Genomic DNA, 26,869 nt, shown 5'->3' with positions numbered 1-26,869 from the left:
TGTCATCTGCAATAGTTCTTAATCTGTTTTGGGTTACAATTTAAAATGTGGCTTTCAATTTTAAATAATGCGATCAATTTGGTCTAGGTTATCTGAAAGGTTAGAATCACAGAATCATAGAGCTGGAAGAGACCGCAAGGGCCATCCAGTCCAACCCCCTGCCATGCAGGAACTCTCAGTCAAAGCATCCCCGACAGATGGCCATCCAGCCTCTGCTTAAAGACCTCCAAGGAGGGAGACTCCATTACACTCCGAGGGAGTGTGTTCCACTGTTGAACAGCCCTTACTGTCAGGAAGTTCCTCCTCTTTCTATACTAAACTTAAAATCTTCAAAGGCTAGACTATGTTCTAAGAGATCTTACCAAAGAAGATAAAGGCACACGATCACAGTAATTGGTATTTCTTGTGATGAACCTCAGTAGTCTAGAAAGATTAGTCTGGCTCCAATCTATATTGATTTCAGCAACCAAAGTGAAGAACTTTTCTTTTTAAAATAATCCGTTCCTCAGTTCAAAATCTCTATTTTTCTTTCCATTGTTTTACACTATATTTTATTGTTGCATTTATTTACAAATTGTGCAAAGAATCTATTACTGGCTGGATATGAATGTGTGAGAAAGAAATATATAAAAACGTCAGAAGCCTTTCTCTAGGAACATTCACCAGGTAAAGTACAGGTGGTTTGGGGGGAAAGCTATTCCCAGGACACACTAAATCCACTGTCTTTTTGGTAAAGAATACCTTTCTATTTTCCCACTTGTTTATTTAGCAAACAGCACAAATAATGTCATTACTCTTTGCTCATGATCTCTTTTAAAACCTCATATTGCAACATGTTGTATGTCTTTATTCTTGTTGTTGTTAGTAAGCTTTATTTTTTTAAAAAAATGAAGCCTGTCCTAATAATTTTGTTATTATTAGGGAAATTAGATGAGAAATCTGTACTTCGGACAAGAGGCTCTTTTTAGAACAGAATTCAGAGAAACAGAGTTCTGAATTGGCAAAGGAGTAAGGCAAAATTGCATTCTATCACCCTATTTGTTCAACTTGTATGCAGAAAATATCATAAGAAAAGCATGTTAGACTGAGGAGTGGAGATAGGAAGAAGCAACATCAACAATCTTAGATATGTGGACAACATCATATTACCAGCAGAAAACATCACAGACCTGGAGCAACTACTAAGGAAGGTCAAAGAAGAAAATGCAAGACAGGCTTAACGCTGAACATAAAACAAAAACAATGACCATTGGAAAAAATACATAAATCCAACCTAGACAATCAGGCAATCAAAATAGTTCAAGAGTTCCTATACCTAGGATCCAACAGTGATCAAAATGGAGACTGAAATCAAGAAATCAGAAGAAGACTAGGAACGGGGAGGGCAACTATGAAAGAACTAGAAAAGATCCTAAGAAGCAAAGATATACAACTGAGCACTGAAGTTAGAATCATCTAAGCCACAGTATTTCCCATCACCAGGTACAGATGTGAGAGATGGACAGTGAAAAATGCAGATAAAAAGAAAATAAACTCATTTGAAATGTAGTGAGTGTTGAAAATACCTTGGACATCCAAAAAGACAAACAAATGAATAGATCAAGCCTGAATCTCCTTGGAATCCAAGATGATCAAATTGAGGCTGCTATACTTCAGCCATATCATGAGGAGGCACAACTCACTTTGTTACAGTACCCTATTAATTTCATAAATAATAAATAAACAACCTGATGACTAAACCTCTATGTAAACTTCTATAATGCAAATATACAGATTTGGAATGGCAACAAATGCATTACCAAGAACAGTTCTTCACCTTTCACAAGAGGCATCTGCCTAACAAGTCCATCTTCCAGGCTGTCTGGCATACATTGTTTATGAGAAAAGAAAGGACCACATAAGTCTTGAAACAGTGAATGTGTGGGTAGGTTAGCGTCAACAACAAACAGAAAAATTCACAGAATTGACAGACTAACTGCTAACGTTTTATTTATGCATCATGATATTTCATGACGGATGTGAATACTATAACTGACTATTTGTCCCCACAAGCATTTGCTCTGTCATCTGGGAATGAGAAGCCATCTTACCTCATAACCAAACTGTAGCTCATCTGAGGTCAGCATGATTATATCATCATCAATTGCCAACACTGCTTCTGTTTCAATCTCATCATAGGGGAAGAAGCGGTTACTCAGTTTGTTTTCTGTGGTTCGCACAACTTTTAATGGAACACGAACTTTGGGCCAAACAGTTTCTATGAAGAATCACAAGATCAGAAAGATTTTACTTGCATTTGTGCTATGTCTCAAATGAAGTTTTATTCTTTAAACTCTCTAAATCAAGTACATGTGAGTGTAAGTGGGAAAATTCACAATGAATTCAAAGGACTTTTCAAAGAGGTATGACTTTAACTATTTCGAACATTTAGAAACAAAAAGCAAGTGAAACATGACAATTGTTTGATAAGATAAAAAGAAGCCAAACATAGCATTAAACGATACAAAAAGAGAATTCTGCATATAGATATTACTTGAAGAATACATGGAGGCAAAATGCAACTGGTAGTAATGGAATTTGTTTTAAACAGGGAAAAACTGGAAAGAAAATATACACATTTAAAAAAGAAAGTTAAAATGCAATTAATTTAATTATACTGGGGATAAAAATCTAGAAAAGCTAGACTAGCCACTATATATTTTGATATACAGTCAGCCTTCTTAACTCTTGGATCTCAGATTCGTGTGCTCAAATACTCGCGGAGGGTCTACCTCCGCTATTTTCTATGGGGAACGTGCCTGGCCCGTACACATGGGGGCACACTCCATTCAAGTCTATGAGGCTTGAATATGCACGAGCCTCTGTTTTCATGGGGTGTGTGTGTGTCCAGAACGGATCCCCCATGAAAACGGAGGGCCAACTGTATACTGAAAGTCATTCCATCTAATAGATTTAAGTGTCAACGTCTTCAGGTAAATTGTCTGGAACAACTTGGAAATGAACTCATCAAACCCATAAATAGGAACCCCATATAAAAAGAAATATAAGAACAAGCCCCTCTCCACTCATGTTTCCAGAACTGAGACATAGAACTGTCCAAAGTTAACAAAAACATATTCCACAGGTGACTGCACACAGAAGGCAGGAAGAGTTGCATTATTATAGCTGGCAGAATTCAAAGACATAGCCATGTTAGTCTGGAAAATCAGTATGCAAAGGGATCTTGTAGTACCTTTGACACTAACTGGAAGAAAGAAGCTGCTACAAAAGCTCATGCTCTTTCTTTCAGTTACTCCTTTTAGGAACTTCTTTCTTTCAGGACTCCTTTTTGGGAGTTCCTGGCATGGCACATGACAAATTTCCTGAAAACTGGCTGGACAGATTCACAAGAAATTTGGAGGACATGTTTTGGGAAGTTTTCTTTATAATACGAACTATGTGGCATAGGTGAAATCCACTTCAAACGAGTCTCTGATGGGTTGTCAAATAAATTAAGTAATTTTACTTGTCTAAGAAAACTATGAAACTCAGAGAGTTGCCCTAAGTCAGCAGGAGACTTGAAGGCAGGCACAAACACACACATACACACAGGCTAATAAGACAATAAAATAAAGAAAAGCCAGCAAGATCAATCAGCAGCAGTTTATTAAAGAAAACACGGTAAGATTAATTTTTGACATTCTTAACATACAAATCACTAAATTCCAGCCATTCAGTGAGAGAGTTTGACATTACAGGTAGACAGCAGAAAATGAGAATTCATCCTAATGCAAATGTTCTGGTGGGTTAAAATCAATTCAATACTTAACATCCATATTTATGAATTAAGCACTTACTTTTGTTCTCTCTCATTCATACAGCAATAACATTAGGCCTATTTATTAGTTTAATTGGGCACACTGCTTATGTTTACTTTTTCATACATTTTTATTGTTTACAATTTCTTTTAAATGTTTTCTCCTTCTACTTTATTGCTATTCAGTGTTTTCTGTTCCTTGCTTACTTGCTTTATAATCATTAAATATACATATGATTATGGGTGCTAATCTGATGAGAATTAAACAATAAATTAGATTCTCTTCCAGCTTTGTAAACCTATGCATGCATGCACGCACGCACGCACACACACCCACACAGTGGACCCTTGTTATACGCTGGCGTTTGGTTCCAAGATCTCCCGTGGATAACAAAATCTGTGGATGCTCAAGTCCCATTAAATATAATGACATAGCAAAATGGTGTCCCTTATAAAAATGGAAAATCAAGGTTTGATATTTGAAATTTATACTTCTTTTGAACATTTTCAAACCATATATGCTTGAATCCATGTATAAAAAAATCGGTGTATAAGAAGGGTTGACTCTCTCTCTCTCTCTCTCTCTCTCTCTGTGTGTGTGTGTGTGTGTGTGTGTGTGTGTGTAATTTTTAAGATAGGCATGAAATGGAATGACCTTGGAAGCTAAGGATGATATTATATTTTTTGTAGAAACAAATACTGCACAATTATTCAAAACATTTGAAAGAATATTAGCCACATATATACTATGTATTAGCAGTACTAATATTTGAATCTAATAAAAGGTGACAAAGACAGCTATATGGGCATTAGAATAAAATGACATCAGAATATGATGTTGTTTTAAATAGGAAGAATGACATCATTCTTGTATGCAGAATAAATATTACTAAAAGGAAGATTTTATTTATGTTCAGTGAAAGCAGCAGTCACAGAGTTTGCCAATATTCTTGATAGTATAGGGAAAAGAACAGATCATCATGAGTCCAAATAATCTGCAGCCTAGAGTGCAAGGTAGCAGTTTAAAATAGAAAAAAGAAAACAGTCTCTGAGAATGTGGAACCCTCTTCACAATATGATTTTACCTATGCTACAGGAATGGGGAAGTCTATGAAAAACATCACACTTTGTAAACGGCAATATAGGAATCTGCCATCACTCACAGCTTACTAATGCATACAACACAAAGAAGATGTGTATTATGGGCGCATGGATCATCGGGGGGGGGGGGGGCTTATAGAAACAGTGTAGTTGGATATCCAAATTCACTTAGGGAAAGTCTGATTTAATAGTTTATATAAAATACTCCAAAAGAGCATATAAAGTTCTGTTCACTTCACATGCTAGCATCCAAATATAATACCTGAGACAGCTTCCTTAGGAAAACTGTACCCTTTTCCAAACCACACTAAACAACTATAAAAAGAGGGTTTACTTTGGAGAGATTTTAAGAAAAATAAAAGTTCTTTTGGCCTGGGTGACCAAAAGAACTGAAAAATACAGAGTAAGAGGATTTGGAAATATAATCATTTCAGTTTCCTATACCAAGGTGGCCCCTGAAAGATTACAACAATACTAGAAACAATTAATCCTTGCAAGTGCAATTAGTGGAGTCTTAATTCATAGAATCATAGAATCGTAGAGTTGGAAGAGACCACAAGGGCCATCCAGTCCAACCCCCTGCCATGCAGGAACTCTCAGTCAAAGCATCCCCGACAGATGGCCATCCAGCCTTTGCTTAGAGACCTCCAAAGAAGGAGACTCCACCCCATTCAGAGGGAGTTTGTTCCACTGTTTAACGGCCCTTACTGTCAGGATGTTGAGCCTCCTAATATTGAGATGGAATCTCTTTTCCTGTAGCTTGCATCCATTGTTCCGGGTCCTGTTCTCTGAAGCAGCAGAAAACAAGTGTGCTCCCTCCTCAATATGACATCCCTTCAAATATTTAAACAGAGCTATCATACCACCTCTTAACCTTCTTTTCTCCAGGCTAAACATCCCCAGTTCCCTAAGTCGTTTCTCATAGGACATGGTTTCCAGACCCTTCACCATTTTAGTCGTCCTCCTTTGGACATGCTCCAGTTTCTCAATGTCCTTTTTGAATTGTGGTACCCAGAACTGGACACAATATTCCAGCTGGGGCCTGACCAAAGCAGAATATAGTGGCACTATTACTTCTCTTGATCTAGACACTATACTTTTATTGATGCAACCTAAAATTGCATTGGCCTTTTTAGCTGCCACATCACACTGTTGACTCATGTTCAACTTGTGGTCTACTTGGACTCCTAGATCCCTTTCACACGTAGTTTCATTCAGCCAGGTGTCCCCCATCCTATATCTGTGCATTTTATTTTTCTGTCCTAAGTGCATTCTCCATGTTTAATTTCATTTTTTTAGCTTTGGCCCAGCTTTTGAGTCTATTCAGGTCATTTTGAATTTTGATCCTGTCCCCTGGAGTATTAGCTATTCCTCCTAATTTGGTGTCATCTGCAAATTTGATGAGTATGCCCCCAATTCGGTCATCCAGGTCATTGATGAAGATGTTGAATAGCACTGGCCCCAGGACAGAGCCCTGTGGGACCTCACTGGTCACTTCTCTCCAGGATGAAAAGGAGTTTTCATCCAACCAATTACAAATCCATGTAACAGTTACCTTGTCTAGCCCACATTCTATAAGCTTGTTTTCAAGAACGTCATGGGGAACTTTGTCAAAGGCCTTACTGAAATCAAGATATACTATATCCACAGCATTCCCTTCATCTACCAAGCTGGTAATTTTATCAAAGGAAGTGATAAGATTTATGTGGCATGACTTGTTTCTCTGAAACCCATGTTGACTTTTTGTGATTATGGCATTGCCATCTAGATGTTCACACACTCTCTGTTTAATGATCTGCTCTAGAATCTTTCCTGGTATTGATGTCAGACTAACTGGACGATAATTGTTGGGTAGGCACAATTCCTTTGCTGTTTGTCATATGCTTTAAAGTTGGATCCAACTTATGGAAACCCTGTCCTAAGATTTTCTTGGCAATTTTTATTCAGAGGTGGTTTGTCCTTGCCTTCATCTATGAGGGCGTGACTTGTTCAAGATCACCCAAAGGATTTCCGTGGCTGAGCAACGACTTGAACTCTGATCTCCCAACATTCCTAGCCCAACATTCAAACCACTACACTGCACTGGCTACTAAAACTAGGAAGGTGCATAGGGGAACTGGGAAGTAATGTAAGTGGGGGCAGTTATCTGACTGGATGAAGATGTGTATTTAGTATTGCATGGTGTTGCACTTTCCCTAAATATGCACAGTTGCCTTGAACGTAACTTTAAAAAGAATTTTAAATATAAAATATCTGGCCAATGCCAACACCAATACCAAGCAGCTAGTCAGTAGCAGGAACAAAATTTTGTTACATGTTCAGGATATTACCTGAATATCACTGAGGTAGAATTCACCACTAAACAGCAGTAATTCCTAGCTGTAGAAGACGAACAGTACAGAATAGTATGTGAGAATTGCAATAACATTTCTGCTTCCACAAATATTCTTAGTAGCAGACATTTAGACCACAATATTTATTTTAGTAAATGCAGACTAAGTGAAAAACATTAGTTTCTCCTATAACATTTCAAAGCCTCCAACAAAGCTATTTTTAAAAAATTAATATCCTACAAAGTCATATGAATTCAGTAGAGCTACAGCTGAGTTGACAGTTCTCCTCATGCACTAAATACAGTCCTAGTGACTGTAAATATCTTGTTTACATGTATAGAGCCAACGGTCCCCAAACATTCTTTGATATTTTACAAGATAACTACATTACAAATTTTAAAATGCTTATGAGTTTCTCAAGATTGAACAAGTGATCTTAACTTGTTCAGCACTCAAAATACATCACAAATGTGAACTGTGAAAAAAATGACCCATGCATATGGGCTGCATGTGTATTGATCATGCAAATATGACCTTGCAAACCATGATTTGCTAATTTGAGAATGATTGATTGCCTTTCCCTTTGTGTTACACATAAGGATATCTCAAAAACATTAACAAGGCAACCCACAAATGTGGTGTTATTTACTCTGATGTTTCAGAGCAGGTCTGAGGTTGTAAGAGATCTGCATATGGTCTGTTGTGAGAAGGAAAAAGACAGCTGGAGTTGACACCATCTAATACAGAGCTAGGGGAAATTACTTTTTGGACAACAGTGGGCCACACTGACTTAGGAATTTTAATATAAAAAACAACATATCCAAGTTCTAATCTTATTTAAGTGGTTTTTAATTTTCTAGATTCAGCACTAACTTACCTTTGGTAAGGTATAAGGAAAAGAAGGGGGCAGGTTTGTTCTCTGGTGATACATTTTTTTTATGCTGCAGCACCCCTAGAAGGGAAATAACCTGGTGTTCATGGTTCTCCCTAATAAAAGGACCCTACTGGGTCCCATCTTCCATCTGTCCAAAGATAAATTAGTATAAAAACTGAGACAGCAGAAGGAGGGGCCAGAAGTAGAATAAATGCCTTGTGCATGTTTCTTCTGAAATATGAATAGATCCCTGGGTGCTCTCGGACAAGCCTAGAGATGCTCAGCCATCCCTAGCTACACATGTGCCTATTCAAGCTGATTGTTACAAGGCTGCATTGTATATTTGGCTGGCAAACCCATTTCAAAACTAAGTGGGTTACACTGAAGAGAAAGATAAGTGGCGTTAATGTCAATTAAATGTAAAACCGTGGTTAATCCTGGGAAAGGGAGCATGAAGTATCTTTCACAATGCTTTGCAGTATTTCATTATTTGTACATTTTAGTGTGCGCAACCTTGAGTACATTTTAGTGTAGAAAGAGAGGAGGGAATAAACATCATTTAATAAATGAATACATTAGAAGACCCACTTCCAGTTTGCAAGAAACGGCTTCCCAGAATCCAATATTAGTTACATTTGTTGTTGTTCTTCTTGTGTCTTCAAGTTGTTTCTGACTTATGGCGACCCTAAGGTGACCCTATCATAGGGTTCACTTGGCAAGTTTCTTCAGAAGGGCTTTGCCATTACCTTCCTCTGAGGTTAAGAGAGTGTGACTTGCCCAAGGTCACTCAATAGGTTTCACAGCAAAGGAGGCAATTGTCTCCAGAATCCTAGCCCAACACTCAAACCACTACACCATACTGGCTCTCACACTTGGCCCATAATCCAAGATAGCAAGTACCAATTTAACTTTCATGTCGTTTCCCTCTCCCATTTGGCAAGTAGGTTTGGAATCAGGGCCAATCTCCTTGTTAGCAGAGAGTGCTGAAGTTTTATGATATGCCTGATATTTCTGTTTATACACGAATATTCATATTTAGCAATGGAGTAGCAAGAAATTACTAAAGTCTCTTCTAGTACACCCCTCAATGCAAACTACGGCCTGTTACAGACTGCCAAAATAAAGCTGCTTCGGGTCTCTTTGGAGGTATGCTATTTAAATGATGCATGGGTCCTAAGAGTCTGGAGGTCGTGCCAAAGCCACACTCCATTCCTAAGCACTGGAGGGCAGGTTTGGTGCAGCTTCCGGATTCTTAGGGTGCATGCATCATTTAAACAGCATACCTCCAAAGAGACCCGAAGCAGCTTTATTTTGGCAGTCTGTAACAGGCCTACATGTTTTTCTATCTCACATATACCCCAATAACAGCCACATCCCAGTGGGTCTTCTGAGTGTCATCAACAAGGCATTGTGTTCCCAAAGACTAGCAAAATAATAAAAAATAAGAGAAATTGTGTTAAAAATATATGTATGGATTTGATATTTTTAGTATTTTAGTTTGAGGTATAACTGATCTTAAGATATCTCTAGTTTTCTAGCTTGTGCACAGCTTCTTAGTGCATTGGATCATACTGCTGCAGGGACACAACAGAGCTCAACTGCCTTGTTACTGACATTTTTATTCTGCTTACTGTAGTCTTCTAAACTGGTGTCCTGAAGAAAAATATTCTCTAAACCTGGCCTTGCAGTCTTCCTTTACAAGTTTACAGGAAGAGCCTGTAGGCTGTTCTAGACTGTATCATGGCACACATACATATATTTTCTTTCTTGTGGTGTTAATGACTGAAAGAACTAGGAGGACAGGTTGCTTACCTATAATTGTAGTTCTTTGAGCAGTCATCTGTGCACTCACCCAAATAGGTCTCATGCCTGAATCAGGATATGGTTTTCTCAACATTCTGCCAGAGCCCTACCTCCCACATTGAGGTAATTTTACACTGTCTAGATGTCCACTGAGACATCTTACACTGTCTAGATGTCCACAGAGCATTGTCTTTCTACGTTCATTGAATGCCAACTACTTGGCAATCTCCCTGACTTTTTGTCTGTGACAGGGCCCTGTGGTCTTCTTGTATCTTCGCAACGACTGTCCAAATGGGTACTTGAAGTAATCCACATTGCCTATCAACTGGCAAACATATCTCAGCCCTTGCTGCTGCGGTCTCACTCTACTAGAGTTATGTTGTCTTCAGATCCCTTTCTGAGGTCTGCAGGGCTGTGACCTGGTCACAGCCTACAACTTTCATCTGACATTATCATCTTGACTGTAGAGCCAGAATGGATTCTCAGTTTGGAAGGCCAAATGTTTTCATCTATACTCGACTGACCTGTCCCACTCCTTGGGAAGCTAGTTAATCACCCATTTGTGTGAGTTACAGAGACCATGAAGGAGGAGAGAATACATTGCTTACCCGATTTTATATAAGACACGAATCCACCTTCTTGAACTTCAGTGTCGCTTTGTGTTCTGTTTTTTAATAGCTAATTGTTATGTATTTAATTGAATTGTTGTGTTTTATTCTGTATTGTACCCCAAATTAGGTTGTGATCCCGCCTTGATCCACCCGGGAGAGGCGGGAAAATATAAATAATAATAATAATCTGTGCTCTCACACAAACCCATTCCCTTTCCCCCTTTCTTGCAGGCCTGCCTGCATTGACAACGGACAGTGGAACTGAGTGAAGTGCCTTCTTGGCACTATTTACAGTCCATCCTCACCTTACGCGGGGGATCCGTTCCGGATCCCTCCGTGTAAGGCGAATTCTGCCTATGCTCGAGCCCCATTGGAAACAATGGGGCTCGTGTGTGGTGGCGCGGCGGCGTGGGCGCGTGCGGGGCGCAACCCCATTCAATTGAATGGGACGCGCCGCCCCTTCCGCCCCGCGGCTTGAGCGCATATGCTGAAGGCCGCGTATGGCGCGGGCGCACTGTATATGATGCCCTAGAGAGGGCAGGATTACTGTCAAAAAGCTATTCAGCTCTGGATCATTCCACAGATGGATCTGGATAGGCACAAGGCCCATTTGTTTCAGGCACAAAGACCATGAAGAAGAAGCTTATTGTACTGGATAGGTGCAAATTTTGTCCGCCAAAAATTCTCATGATTTTTTTAATGTGATTTATTATTCTGTAACCTTGTTTGTTAGCATTCTTGTGTTTTACGATGAACCTCAGAAATGGATAAGTGGCTATAAATACGTATCCTGAAAGGGCTTCAACTAAATCTTAAACATTTTTTATTTCTTTACTTTAATTTGTTTATAAGCTACATAATGTTTTTATTATATAACTGAGTTACAAATTGAGCAGTGATCATATGTAAATAGGGGATTCCATTTAGAAAGTTCTCATGGGTCCAGCAATGGGGAAGTGAGGTAGTGATGAGAGGATAAGCTAAGTGCCTTTACATCTATCATGGAACAAGCCAGATTATCGGTAGTTGTGTTCAATTTTGAATTCACTACATGCCTTCAAGAGTGAAATTTAACTTACAATTTCTCATTCTAGTTGCCATCCACACATACCACACATACCATAGCATGTGACATGTATCTTGTATGTTGTGAACCGCTTTGATCAGGAGGAAAAGTGGTATACAAATAAATAATAATAATAATAATAATAATAATTATTATTATTATTATTATACCAAAAATACAACTTGTTCACATAACAGTCTCTACACCTGACTCTGCTCAAATACTGAAATGCATTCCTTATACAGGAATGGCCAGGATGTCCTGCATTTGATATTCAAGCAGGTTAAGGGTCCCAGCTTTACTATAACCAATTAAAAGAGAATAGTCATAAAAGTGCTGATACTACCATAAGGTAATAAACTAGACCTTATCGTTGACAGCGGTGTACATTACTAACTTCAAACTCATTCCTTGTCCTAATCCATCAGAAACTTCCTGGCTTTAATAGGCTATAAATGGCAGAAGCTTTGAAGTCTGAGGATTAGGAGCCGTAATAGACAGACTGAATGAAAGACTTAGTGAAGCCAAATTCTGCTGTCCTACCAAAGAGCTAGGTGGAATGAAGTGCATGCATTTGAATTAAAACAAATTAAATTAAACCCCTCAACAGCGGACCAGATTCCACAAACTATCCAAGTGTTAAAAATACATAGATGAAGGGAGTAGGTAGTGGTCACCCACAAAAGTTATTAAAATATGTATCTATTAGAAACTAAAGCCAGATAAATGTCTCAGTAAGGAAATAAACTTATGACCTTTGAGGCCAATTATTTTTCACATCAATGACTTAAGATGTTTTTAATAGTATATGAATGAGGAAAGTGTTATATACTACAAGCTATTATAATGAGTAATACTTGATGACCATAATTTTGATAGTAACCAGTATGGTTTTATCCAAACCTCAGGATTAAAAACATGAACGTGGTATGTATCAGAAAGATGGCAAGAAGACACCTGAGGTTAAGACCCCTAATGTGTAGTTCAGTTATATATTTTATAACATTGCTTCAGCTACATAATTTATTTGCTTTTTATAAAAAGGACTTGGAAAAACATGTTAGAAACAACATGTAAGGTCCTCCACATAGGCAGAAAAAATGAAATGCACAGATACAGGATGAGAGACATCTGGCTAGACAACAGTTCATGCAAAAGTGATCTATGAGTCTTAGTAGACCACAAGGTGAACATGAGTATGATGCAGCAGCCAAAAAAGCTGATGCAATTCTTGGTTGCGTCAAAAGAAGTATAGTGTCTAGATCAAGGGAAGTGATGGTACCAATGTATTCTGCTTTGGTCAGACCTCACCTGGAATAGTGTCCAGTTCTGGGCACTTCAATTCAAGAAGGATGTTGGGAAGCTGAAGCGTGTCCAGAAGAAGGGAACCAAAATAGCTTTTTGACAGTAATCCTGCCCTCTGGAAGCCATGCCCTATGAGAAGCAGCAGAGGGAACTGGGAATGTTTAGCCTAATAAAAAGAAGGTTAAGAGGGTATATGATAGCCATGTTCAAATATCTGAAGGGATGTCATATCGAAGAGGGAAGAGGCTTGTTTTCCACAGCTCCAGAGACTAGGGCAAGAAGCAATGGATTCAAATTACAGGAAAAGAGATTCCACCTAAACCTCAAGAGGAACTTCCTGATGGTCAGAGCTGTTCAACAGGGCAATATGCTGCCTTGGAATGTGGTGGAGTCTCCTTTGGAAGTTTTTAAAGAGAGCTGGATGGCCCTCTGTTGAGAGTACTTTGATTAGTGTTCCTGCATGGCAGCCCTTGTGGTCTCTTCCAACTCTATGGCGCGTTACAGACTGCCCAAAACGAGTGGTCTTGCGCTGCTGCTGGTTGCTCCACGAGGGAGCCGCAGCAGCTAAACTGTGCAGCTCCCTTGCGGAGCAAAAAGAAGCCCCAAAATGGTGCTTCTTCTTGCACCCCGGATGGGACGCCACGAGGCGCTACTCGCGCACTCGCGCCGTCATATCCGGGGCGTGACGTGTGGACGCTATGCGTCCGGCACGTAAAATGGCAGCGCCCTTGTGTATAGGGGTGTCATGTGCTAGGGGTGAGGCCGGTGTGGACGCTAGGTCCTCGGTCAACCCCTAGCACGTGACGGGGGCGCCGCAAAGACCCATTTGTAGCGGGCCTATGATTCTATGAAATAAGTTGCAATTAGTTCTCTCCTCTCCAGAAATACTAATACAGTCTGCCCTTGCCTTACGCAGGGGATCCGTTCCGGACCCCTCCCCCCGGCACATAAGGCAAAAAGCGCATATGCTCGAGCCCCATTAGATATAATGGGGCTCGTGCATGCCACACACCATCCTCCTGATCTCACGGCGGCTTCCGCATAAGCTGGAAGCTGCTTATAATAAGCTTGTGTATGGTGTGGGCTCACTGTATTGAGTGTGAAACTACAGTACAATATGACTGTACTGGAATAAGAAATAATTTCATTCATTTTGCAATATAATATAACTGTAAGATTTAATCATATTTTCTTGTTACTTAAGAGTGTGCTCTCACTATGAAGGGTAGGAGATGAAAGATCACATGGGACTCATCTGCGCTGCAGAAATAATGCAGTTTGACACCACTTTAACTGCCATGAATCAATGCTGTGGAATTCTGGCACTTATAGTTTTGTGAGATATTTAGCTTTCTCTGTCAGTGAGTTCTGGTGTCACAACAAACTACAAATCCCAGGACTCCTTAGGATAGAGCCACAACAGATAAAATAGTGTCAAACTTCATTATTTTTGCAGTGCAGATTAGATCATAGTTCTTGTGGGCTTCTGCTCTGTCTCATGCCCCATTGCCTCATGCTCTTTTGCTGTTGTTAAATAAGAAGATGGAGGGGAGATAAGAGTGCTGACAGGTAGAGATGGAGGGAGAGGGACAGAAAGACTATAGAACATCAGATCACAGAGACATGTGAAAAGAGCTGGAGGAGATGACTCCAAGAATAATCTAGTTCCTTCCATATTTGTTTCTGGTGTGCTGAAGACATAGAGAAATTAGGAAAGGGTGTGGGGCAGTCTATACTGTGCAAAGGGAATTGGAGGAAGCTAAGAGGCAAAAATAAGAGGAGTTTACTTTCACTAGGCACCATCACTACTCCGGAATTCTCTGAATCCAAGCACCAACAGAAGCAGGAAGGCTCCTTATAGCTTGCTGCTGAGATTATGACAAAATATCACAGCCTATCTGAATCCTACTGCCCTGCAGACTAAACCTAGAAAAGTGGTGGGTTGTGACATGGGATAACCATCTTACCCTTCTTCTTCCCACCCTGGTACTATATTTGATATACGAGGGTCATTCAACAAGTACTTAGCCTCACCGCCCAATGGCACTGCTGTTACAAAAGAATGTGCAGTACATTCTTTTAGAAGCCTACTGTCAACGTTTCAGTCAATTCCCTTCATTTGTTTTGTTTTGATAGCCTTTGGAAGCGAGTGTGTCGGTCGGTTTTACAAAAATGGAAAAAGAGCAGTATCATTCGGTGATTTGATTCTTGTTTTTGGAAGGGAAAACGCGCAGTGAAATCAAAGAGTGCTTGGATGCTGTGTATGGTGACTCTTCTCCTTCAATGGCAACCGTCAAGAATTGGTTCAACGAGTTTGTTCGTGGCCGCACGTCGGTTTTTGATGAGCCACACCCAGGTGCCCCGCAAACGGCTACTACTACGGTGGAAAACGTAAAAAAAATCCACGATCTCGTGTTGGCAGACCGCCGATTGAAGGTTCGTGAGATAGCTGAGACTGTAGGAATCGCAGAAGGAACGGTGCATCATATTTTACACGAAGAACTGGGCATGAGAAAGCTGTCGGCGCGATGGGTGCCACGTTTGCTCATACTGGACAACAAGCGCAACCATGAGACCACATCGGCAACGTGTTTGGCGCTGTTTAAGCGCAATCCGGCAGCGTTTTTGCATCATTTCATGACCGTCGACGAAACATGGATCCACTGGTATACACCAGAGACCAAGGAACAGTCGAAACAGTGGACTTTACCCGGCGAACGTGCTCCGAAGAAGGCGAAGACTGTTCTATCGGCTGGAAAGGTGATGGCCACTGTTTTCTGGGATTCACAAGGTGTGATCCTCATTGATTACCTCGAGAAGGGTAAAACTGTCATGGGGCTCTACTATGCCGACTTATTGGGCCGATTTGATACCGAATTGAAAAAAAAATGGCCCCGTTTGGCAAAGAAAAAAGTGCTGTTCCACCACAACAACGTGCCAGCTCACACCTCCGCGATCGCCATGGCCGAATTGGTCGAATTGGGCTACGAATTGCTGCCCCATCCACCGTATTCTCTAGATTTGGCCCCCTGTGACTTCTTTTTGTTTCCAAACCTGAAAAAGTCACTCGGGAAAAGATCTGGGTTGAATGAGGTCATCGCCGCCACGGAGGCCTATTTTGCAGACCTCAGGAAAACGTATTTTTTGGACAGGTTGAAAAAGTTGGAGCATCACTGGGCCAAGTGTATCGAACTAAAAGGAGACTATGTTGAAAAATAAATTGCCACTTTTCCAAAATTTTTGTTTTTGTTTTGTAGGCTAAGTATTTATTGAATGACCCTTGTATCTTTAAAATCGAGAGCTGACCTGAGCTTAGAAGAGAACTAAACTGAAGACTTTAAGGAAGAGTTCATGTTATTTCAAAAAACAAAACAAAACTGTAATGATGCAACAGATGTCAACCAGGTGGAGATTTAGATGCAGTTTCTAGCTGAGGTGAAATTGACAGCTACAGGTGTACAACAGTATGTACTTCAGTCTGACTTTATATTTGTGCACAAAAGAGAGAGAAAAGTGTTAGTACAATGCAATTAATCAATGGCCTGCTAGCAATAAAAATGTGAGGTCAGCAATTACATCACCATCTAATGTAGAGAATCATTTTGAGGTCAGCAATGGTCAAACTGGCCCTACAAGGCTGTTCTGAATTGAAAGTGCAATGTAAGAAAGAAAGAAAGAAAGAAAGAAAGAAAGAAAGAGGAAACTGAAAGCAACTAAAAGTTCAAGAAAGGCAAGGAGATAGGGGCCATTTTCATGAGCTGATCCATGGTGCTGACACCTCTGTTATCAAAACAGTGAAGTAGCAGCAAAAGGCAACCCTTCTGCTTTCTGTGAGGTTTAAGGTCTGCAGGGCAAGGGCTTTCTCTCGGCCCAATCACCTTTGGACACAGGTTTGGTGAGGACATGGAAGAGAACCTTTTCTGTGGCTGCTCCCAGGCTGTAGGACACTCTTCCATGGTATGTCCAGTCCCCCCCCCCCCCGTTCTCTTTCTTCCAGCAGGTGAAGACCTATTTATTCAAGCAGGTCTTTGAGTTTTAAATTATAAAGCAGGGGTGTATGAAGTAGTGTGCTGTTTTTTTTAAAAAAAATCTTTTATTAGTAATTATGTTTTAAATGTGTTTCCAACTATTTTATGCATGGTTTTAAAATAATATTTTTGACCTTTTTAAAAATAAGATTGTAATTTAATCTTGTTTTAAATTTCTGGAAGCAACTTTGAATCCCATCCTGGGAGAAAGCAGGATATAAATTCAATGAGTGGATGAATAAGTGAATGAATGAATGGATGACCCTTAAGAGGTGGGCATCTGGCAGGTATAGTGTCAACTCACTGTCATGAATGTGAAAAGCCACTCCTTGCCAGACAAACTAAATGAGAAACTAGATTTTTAAATCCATGCTTCCCAGATTATCTGATGTGGGGGACACACAATTATTATTATTTTTCCAAGGTGTCAGGGACCTGAATTATATTTGATCTCACTGGGTACAATTCATAGAATCATAGAATCATAGTTGGAAGAGACCACAAGGACCATCCAGTCCAATCCCCTGCCATGCAGGAAATCCAAATCAAAGCATCCGTGACAGATAGCCATCCAGCCTCTGTTTAAAGACCTCCGAAGACGGAGAGTCCACTACACTCTGAGGGAGTGTGTTCCACTGTCGAACAGCCCTTACTGTCAGGAAGTTCTTCCTAATGTTGAGGTAGAATCTTTTTTCCTGGAGCAACAGAAAACAAGCTTGCTCCCTCCTCAATATGACATCCCTTCAAATATTTAAACAGGGCTATCATATCACCTCTTAACCTTCTTTTCTCCAGACTAAACATCCCCAGCTCCCTAAGGCATTCCTCATAGGGCATGGTTTCCAGACCCTTCACCATTTTAGTCGCCCTCCTTTGGACATGCTCCAGTTTCTCAATGTCCTTTTTAAATTGTGGTGCCCAGAACTGGACACAATATTCCATGCTTCTGGGGCCTGACCAGAGCAGAATATAGTGGCACTATTACTTCCCTTGATCTAGACATTATACTTCTATTGACGCTGCCTAAAATTGCATTGGCCTTGTTAGCTGCCGTATCGCACTGCTGACTCATGTTCAACTTGTGGTCTACTTGGATTCCTAGATCCCTTTCACATGTTGTTTCCTTAAGCCAATTGTTTCTTTCTTTCCTTGGAAACTCGCCAGGGATTAGCAGCCAATGGCTCAGGGACTGCCTTTGATTCAGGTATCCCCACTTTCAGTAACACTGCTTTAAAGAAAGTTTAAATTTAAAGTGCAGTCTCAGAACAGCATTTAAAATGTGAATCTTCAAAGTATTAAAATATTATTCCCCAAGGTACCTAAGTACTGCTGCTGAGTGGGTAGGATGGGGATATTGAATTGTTGTTGTGATGGTGATTCTAATATGTCTGCTTGTGATTGTTTTTAATGTTGTCCTATTATGCTCAGATGTGTTTAGTACTGGTTGAGCATCCCTTATCTGGAATATTCCAAAATTCAAAACTGTCCACATGGGCAGCTGTGAACCTTTCTTTTCTGATGGTTTTATGTACGCAAAATTTGTTTCATGTGCATCACTTTTACAAAATCATGTCTAAAATTACCTGTACATAAGAATGAAACATTTTCTAACATATTATGTATAAGCAAATATTCCAAAATAACTCCAATCTAGTCCCAAGCATTTCAGATAAGGGAAACTCAGCCTATACCACAGACCAGCTGCTTGTAGAGTTCAGGTGAGATTAACTACAAGAAACTATTTTAGCTATTTTTGAATAACTATGAGCTACTTTTAAAACTGTAACTATAACACTAAGCAATTTCTTTTTAGTACAATGTTTCAAGCTTTGAAATACTATGTCATCCTTCAGACACACAAGTTACAGAGTAGTGTACAAGATATAGTGTATCAACAAGAAAATTGAGTAAAACATCAATCCAAAAAATATGGAGGGTAAAAAGAACTGAGCCTCCAGATAAAAACATGCCACAGTCATTTAAGCATAAAGCCAAATGAAAATAATTTAATGTACTGCTATGAGAATATCCTTCATGTGCACATTCCAGAGTTAAAAACAACAAACAGCAGCTAAAAGATAAAAACAGTGCAACAGTTATTGCCCCCCCCCCCCACATGGCTTAGGATGTTTAAAAAGTCTGGAAAAATAAATACTTGAAATGCTTGTTACCTGAAATGACATCATTTAGATGCCACTACAGTACACATCTGCCCCAATCTTGGCCTCATATGGTCACTGATAAGGATTTAAGAAGTTTACATGCAAAACATTTGTTGGTCTGACCCTTACCCTAAGGGACCTCAAGATAAACACTATCACTCTGAATTGAGTTCAGAAATTGAGCAGGAGCCAGTGGAGCTGTTCCAAACAATGACAAAACATAATCCTAATGTCAGTTACATAAAACTATGGGGCAGTCATCTCTCCCCCACCCCCAAAATAAACAGCCCTGGAAACAATATTACAACATGGGAGAAAAGACAGAGGAGAGACCCTTCTCAGTGGGTGCTTCCAGGCTGTGGTTTGGGTGCTGCCTTCTTTTGAAATCCAAGATTTTATTTCTCTAATACTCTTTCCCTCACCCTGGCAGGAGATGAAATGGAGGCATCCAGCCCATTTGAGCAACCATGGCAGTTTGTGCCCAAGCTAGGCGTGAAACCAGATCAACATTTACACATGGCTCCTTTAGCTAGTAACAATAATTTCCCCTACTTTATCTGCATATTATTGTTGATGTATTTTTTAAAAAACAAATTGCCTTGAAATTGTTTTATATTTTTTAAAAACTGAATTATATATACTTTTACCTGTTACCACATAAAGATTTTATTATTATAAAGTGGCACATAAACACTTTTGTTGTTGTTGATAATAATAATAATAATAATAATAATAAACTATCTGGATTTAGTTAACCTTGTTCCACTTGTAGTGACTAGAGTTCCCTAGCAATTACCTGCCAAAGAATGGGACTTTCATAATGCTATGTAATGCCTTTTATTAAGACTACTAAAGTATTACAAACGTAGTACAGGAAGTGATCAAAATGGGTGCAATACTAGGGAGTTCAAAAAAACATACTTTAAGGGTGCCTTCATTACTCCTCTTCCAAAGTGGGTGGAATTCCTCTAAGTATTTATCACATGCCTTTAGTCTCTTTGGCTAGATATAAAAAGCCAAGTTCATCTCATAACAGAAACTAATCTCACAACATTGGACCAGGCAGTATTTTAGCTTATCTCTCCCAAACTGCAATACACAATTTGTACCACCCAGGCTGAAGTGGACTTTCCCCCTGAAATGTCTTAGTCACAGTATGTCACAGTCTGCCTCCTTTACATCACTATCCAGGTCATGGTTTGGAGAATTTCTGAATCAAAGGATCACAGAATCACCAGAGTTGGAAGATACCACAAGAGCCATCTAGTCAAACCCCCTGCCATGCAGGAACACACAATCATAGCACCCCAAACAGATGGCCATCCAGCCTCTGTTTAAACAGATAACTAGATTTGGTAATCTAACCCTCCTCCCCACCCCACCCGGGCTAGTGGCATAATTTCTCTGGAGATATTAATTAGTTCTTTTTCTAATTAAACATGCAGACAAAGCAAAGCTTTAAAAAATCTGCTGTTATACACAAGGGAAAGATATGAAAAGAAATGCTGTTATTTTAGAAAATGTCTCCATATATTTGGAACACTTTCTCTTTTGGGTTTCATCCATTCTAGCTTTTTAGGATTTGTGAACAGAAATCATTTTTGTTTGTTTGTTTGTTTGTTTAGTTGCAGTACTGTACAAGCCCTTTGAATAGAGGTAGCTAAAAATCCAGACTGTCCCTTGAAAATGAGTAACTAAATTGTAACTTACTCTACAAGCTTCATATAAAACAGAGATTGCTAACTGTGACAGTCCATGGATTTAACATTTTAATACTGTGTTATTTATCTCTAGTAGATATATGCTAGGTTTGCAACTTTTATTAATCCAAAGCAAGAAAATAAATAAACAAGCAATTGTCTGAGGATATTGCATACAACTTTCTGTACTCAATCAATCAATCTGTTTATTCAGTCACAGACCAATATTAAATAATAAAAACCAATAAAATAATAATTGCACAGCACAATTATTAACTATTATTAAAATTCAATTCGAGGAGCATACAGCAGAGTCAAACTCTATCTATTTTCATCGACCAATTGTGAATGTATCTTACATATGACATAACAGAATTTAGCTACCTTAATTACATCATCTGGATTCTGATTATCTAGCAAATAACGTAAATAAAAGGTATCAGAGTGTCCAGGATGTTTAATTAATAGAGGAGTAATCATCTGATAGCGAATGTCCTTATACAATTGACAATACAAGAGAAGAACATGGCTGTAGTTTCTACAGCACCATTGTCACAAGAACAGAGCCGTGAATCTCCCATCTAATACTGTAGTTGGGAGAGCATTAAATTGAGCTAATGATAGAGTTCTTCTAAATTTGGGTACATAGTACAGATAAGATGCTGGAGAAGATAACAACAATTGATCGTTTATCACTAAATGTCTAGAAAAGGTAGCAGTTTCAGTTTGATCTTCAATGTCTAGAATCCTTTGCTTTATGGCCAGTTTTACTTGCTCTAGTCCCATCATGAAGATGGTATCTCTAGATAGTCCAAGAAGATTCAATTTCTTATAGATGGCTATTTCCCAAGAGAAATTATAGTTATCTGCCAAAATTAGCTGGGCTAGTCCACCAAGATTATTATTTAACTTTAGCCAGTAATTAAAGATGTTTATCCACAGACTAGTGTCGATTTTGCTAATCCCTGCTTCCCTTCTCAGAACAGCATTTGGTACACATCGGGCAACCTGGAATATACATCTCAGGAATTTTGTTTGAACTTTCTGTAGTTAAAATAGTATCTTAATGAGACATATGAAATATATTATCATTTAAATTTTATGGAAAAGTTATTTTCTTTAACTATAAACTATGTTGAGTTAGTTCAGTTTACAAACAAAATGAAGTAAGTACTGAAAGTAATGATGCTCAAAAAAGCAATGGGCATTGATACACAAGAGCTGCTCGTGAGATGGAGACTAATTGTTTAAATAACTGGTCAGTATTTTATGACTGGTCTGGCAGGGAAGAAAACTTCCACTGGCAAATATGTCTGTGGCTGGTTTGGAGTTAAGAGTGGCATCCATTAATTTTAAGTGCATATTTTCCTTTTTTAGTAATACTGCACAACTTGCCAAGTAAGTGATTTAGTTTGCAGTTTTGAAAATCTGATCATGGAAGGCATATAACTAGTATAAGGAGACTGGAAAACAGAAATAGTTCCATGAATTACAGGACCAAATACAGTCCTCCCTCTATTCTTACGGTCTTCAGACTCGTGTCCCTTGCTTATGCACGACGGATGAACAGAGAGGGAATGAATGGGGCGCGTGGGCCCGTGGCATGTGCCCACATGCCCACACACACCCATGCCTATATTCAAGCCAATGAATAGAAGCAAAACTCTGTTTTCACAAGGGGGTCCAGAATGGATCCCACGTGAAAAAGGAGGGGCAACTGTACACCAGTGACTTGAATGACTCCCATATATATATATATATATATATATATACCACTTTTCTTTCAAAATGGCACGTACAAATGTAAGCTGTTAAGACATTAAAATGCATTACCTTCTGGTGGGACTTTATTCTGATTGTTCCAAACTACTAACAACTTGGAGAGGCTTGGCACTTTTGAGACCTCGGTGATGACCCGAAAGAGACTCTCCACCCGATCATAGGTCAATACAATAGCAGTGAAGCCTTGTGACTGAGGTGGGATCAATGGGAGAAAGAGTGGATTGCTTACACTGCTCCATTTCTGCAAGAGAAAAGATGAGAGGTCAAACCAAAGACACTTTGAGCTATAATAGAGAAACAGAAAGACAAACTGTGATTTCCATAGTTAGAGGTCAGATCAGACCACTTTTTAAAACACCTTAATTTTTTCAGGAGGGGGGCAGAGTTTAAAAGCATGTTTCTGTGGCAGGAAACCAATCTCTGTTAAACATATATTGTATGCATTTTCCTGCCATAATTAACCACCAAGTGTGTTCAGGTATGTTGGACATAATACAGAAAGAAAGATCAGAGGAAGGTACACTGGAGGGTTTCATGATTTGACTTCCCTGGCTCGCTTTCTCCACATCTCTCTTTCCAAAACACAGCTTAGATTTTATATTAAGTCAGACTAGGACAACAAACAGAAAGCCAGTCTAGTACCACAATTTCTGGAGCCAAATGAAGTAAATAGAAGCAAATTTATAAATCTGACATAAAATGGGCACAAATATAAAGGAAAACTACTATTCATTCAATATAGAAGGATAAAAAGCTAGTTTAAACAAAAATAGTTCTTCTGTATGGTTTCAAGTAGTCTACCATTTAAGCATAAAAAAATCAAGAGAGGCAAAGATGACATTCAAAGTTTTCCTGCCACCTTATTTTTGACAAGAATATCCCCTAAACATTTTTAAAGACTTATTTTTAAATACTGCCAATTTAATGAAGCAAATTAAGGTCCAAAACGCACTGCAGAAATAATCCCGTTTGAGATCGCTTTAACTGCCCTGGCTCCGTGCTAAGGAATTCTGGGAAGTGTAGTTTTGTGAGACATTTAGCTTTCTCTGTCAGACAGCTCTTATGCCACAATAAACTACAGTTTTCAAGATTCCCTAGCACTGAGCCAGGGCAGTTAAAGTGGTCTCAAACTGGATTATTCCTGTAGTATGTTTTGGACTTTAGTTGACATAGCTACACATTCAAGAGTACATGTGCACTCCTATGGAGCAATGCACCACAATTCACTTCACAGTTATTATAGACAGATCAAGTCCTCTGGGTGCACTACTACAAATCTCAATACCTGTGCTTCTCAAATGAGCCATATCATGAAGGCAACATTTTATTTACTGGTGCTATGACTGTGAAAGAAATTCTGATTAGTGTATTTCACATTTTCTTTCAAACAATGTCTGAATAACGAGATCAGAACATCTGAACAACTGGATTTTAAAGTATAGGCAGATATTCCATTTCTTCAGATAAAGGCTGCTGTATGTTTGAGATGTTTTCCTCAAAGACATAAAATCTATGAAGCCTCTTTTACATCAGTTAGGTACATTATTTCTTATGGTGCTAGAAAGAATGGATGAGCTAGGTGAAAGAGAATGTTCTACTGCCATGACATCCAACAGTGAACCCCCCCCAAATCATCCCCCCTTATTTGAGAATAACATTTCAAAAAGGCATTTAGACATAGCTGAAGCACCACTAAGAGCCAGCCCCCTGCTGTCTGCCTGAAAAGTGCGTCTACAGTCTGGCACCTTTTGACCTCACTTTCGGCAGGAAATTGGGCAAATTTAAACCTCCATGATTTACTTGTGTCTTTTAGAATTCTGTTAGAAAAAGGCAAACAATGCAAGTAATCAACTCAACAGAAGCCTAATTAAATACCAATTATGGACATAGGGCACGAAATTGATAAATGATGTGAGAAATGGTCTTCCCAAAAATGGAGAATGTGACAACAAATATTTGTTTTAGTCACATCAGTCCTTTATTGGACACTTGACTGAATGCTCATTTTCACCTTCCGACCAAAGCAACTGCTACCAATGGCATAATCATCCATCACCATCTTTGACAAAGTGATGATGTTCAGCTATGACTAAAGCAATCCTATGCAACTCTCCCTTTTCTCAGGCCTCATTCAGCTAATAGTCATGACAAAAGTCACAGTACTTAACCCAAGATTGGTATGCTAACAATTGTGAATCAGTTTTATGTATAAGCCATATCAGATTGCAAGTGTCAACTTTGCAACAGTGATCTCACATTGCTTGGTCTGAAATTCTTGGCTGTTTGACAGCGGTCTGGTCTCCTCTCCGCAGACAGCAATAGAAGCCAAAGCAATGAATCCAGAACCTGAATGGAAGCCTGGGAAACTGTTCTTTCGTTGGGGATATTTTTTTTTAATAGGAACATTTCTCTACGAAGCAACCCATTTGTGTGAGACTGCCATTAGCCAAAAAGAAATCCACTTTTAAACTTTCCATTTGCTAAGAGAGAATCATTTTCCTTTGCCTCAGACTAAGCAATCCCCTCCCACAGCTTTTAACTGAGTGCAACACATATCTATTTTAAGAACCGCTTCTACACCGGTTTATTTCTGTAGTGTAAATGGGACCTATGTGTTTTACAAATACTGTAGTAACAGGAACACTCCTCAATAAAAACCAAAGAAAACAGAGATTGTTTTGATTCCACTAATATTCCATAGTCAAGGAAATATTACATTGTCATTTCCAATTGTATGTTATTTTATTACTGTAATCGGCTTTGATTTCTTTGAGAAAAAGTGGAATATAAATAAATGCTATTAATAATAATAGTAATAATAAGAAGAAGAACCGAGAAAAGGAAATCAAGGCTCAGTCTGCACTCCAGAAATAATCCAGTTTAACATCACTATAACTGCTAGGGAATCCTGATAATTGTAGTTTATTGTGGCACCAAAGCTCTCTGATAGAGAAGGATAACTATCTCACAAAACTACAATTCCTAGAATCTTATAGCTCTGAGTCATGGCAGTTAAAACAGTGTCAAACTGGATTATTTCTGCATGCAGATGCAGCTCAAATCAGGAATTGCAATGATCTGATACTGTACATCTTTTATTTACCTCTTATGTAGCACCTTGTCTTAAATATTGTATTTTTTTTTTGTTCTAAAAGAAGATCATAATCCACTTTTCCCCAATTTTTCTGGAGGAGAAAAGTTTTTTTATTTTTAAAAAAGCAACTTTTAAAAAATCCAGGTGTTTTTTTTTACAGGCCTTCACATCTCTAATTAGAGATGGTCAAAGTATAGCCCACAACCCCCTTTTTGTACTCCCCCATGTACCTGACAAAAACTGAACAGTTGAAACATTCAACTCAGGGCTTTTCACCAAATCCCAGCAGCAGCTGAAAACACAACCCATGTTAAATGCACTAACAGTGCAAGGGACTAACAAAATCAACTAGCTTAAATTCAAATAGGAAACCTTTTGTTCTGTATTTTCATGTGTTTTAAACCAGAAAAGAAGTGCAACCTTTAGATACTTGGACAAAAAGTGGGCCCTATCCTTGTTGCAGTTGACCACACTGGTATGTAGATTACGGTAGCTGTTGGATGTTCACACAGACGTTAAACTATTTACATGGCTGAACAATACACTGATTAAAATGCTATCTGCATCACCCTTTACTGATGAAATTCTATCTATAGGTTGTCTCTACAAAATAATTTTTTGAGGATGAGTTTTCCACTATAAATTACTTGACAAGAAGTGCTTTTATTTATTCAGTTTTGCTCTACTATCCATGATGAATTGCCATTAAACACTTTAAGAAAGCATTTCATCATGCTTCCCACCCATAAATGGCAAAACTGAGGAGTTTTAATGAAACTAATCTCTCTAGTATCAATTTTACTTCCTAATCTGCAAGTCTATAGTTTACCATTTCATTGTAATAATAAATAAAATAAAAGCTTTATTTTTACACCGCCTCTCTGTCAAAAGACAATTTTGAATTCTACTGGTCTACCACATATGTTAATTATCCATAATACTAAAATATATCAGGATGTGACTTCACTTTAATTACTGTTATGCACCAATTATAGTCCCACTGAGTTCAATGGGTCTTTTTCTCATATAAGTAGGAATGAGATAGCAGTTTAAAATAGTTAAACGTGGCTATGACCTGTCTATAACTACCTATTCCTCTACTTTGGGAGACATTTATACAGATGTGCAACACTGTACACACACTTCACATAATTAAATCCAGCAGTAAAATAAATGAAAAATAAATATTTTTTATATTTCAGTTTACAGGTTAA

The 26,869-nt window shown here is 38.8% G+C and overlaps 1 protein-coding gene across 1 annotated transcript in view; it reads right to left on the bottom strand.

Moving 5' to 3' along the window:
* LOC149314612 (exostosin-2) overlaps positions 1-26,869 on the bottom strand; it is a 128,561-nt gene that overhangs the window by 24,284 nt on the left and 77,408 nt on the right. The window contains exons 9-10 of the mRNA XM_089521484.1: positions 22,613-22,802; positions 2,091-2,257 (exon numbers count right to left, since the gene is read on the bottom strand). Of these exons, the coding sequence (XP_089377610.1) occupies positions 2,091-2,257; positions 22,613-22,802 (357 nt within the window). The remainder of the gene's footprint in view (positions 1-2,090; positions 2,258-22,612; positions 22,803-26,869) is intronic.

The sequence above is a fragment of the Sceloporus occidentalis genome, unplaced genomic scaffold (assembly GCF_023333645.1).
Source record: "Sceloporus occidentalis isolate IW3139 unplaced genomic scaffold, rSceOcc1.0.p SCAF_4, whole genome shotgun sequence".
NCBI classification, from domain to species: domain Eukaryota; kingdom Metazoa; phylum Chordata; class Lepidosauria; order Squamata; family Phrynosomatidae; genus Sceloporus; species Sceloporus occidentalis.
The sequence above is the reverse complement of the archived record's forward strand: the minus strand, read 5'-3'. Positions and strand labels throughout refer to the sequence as shown.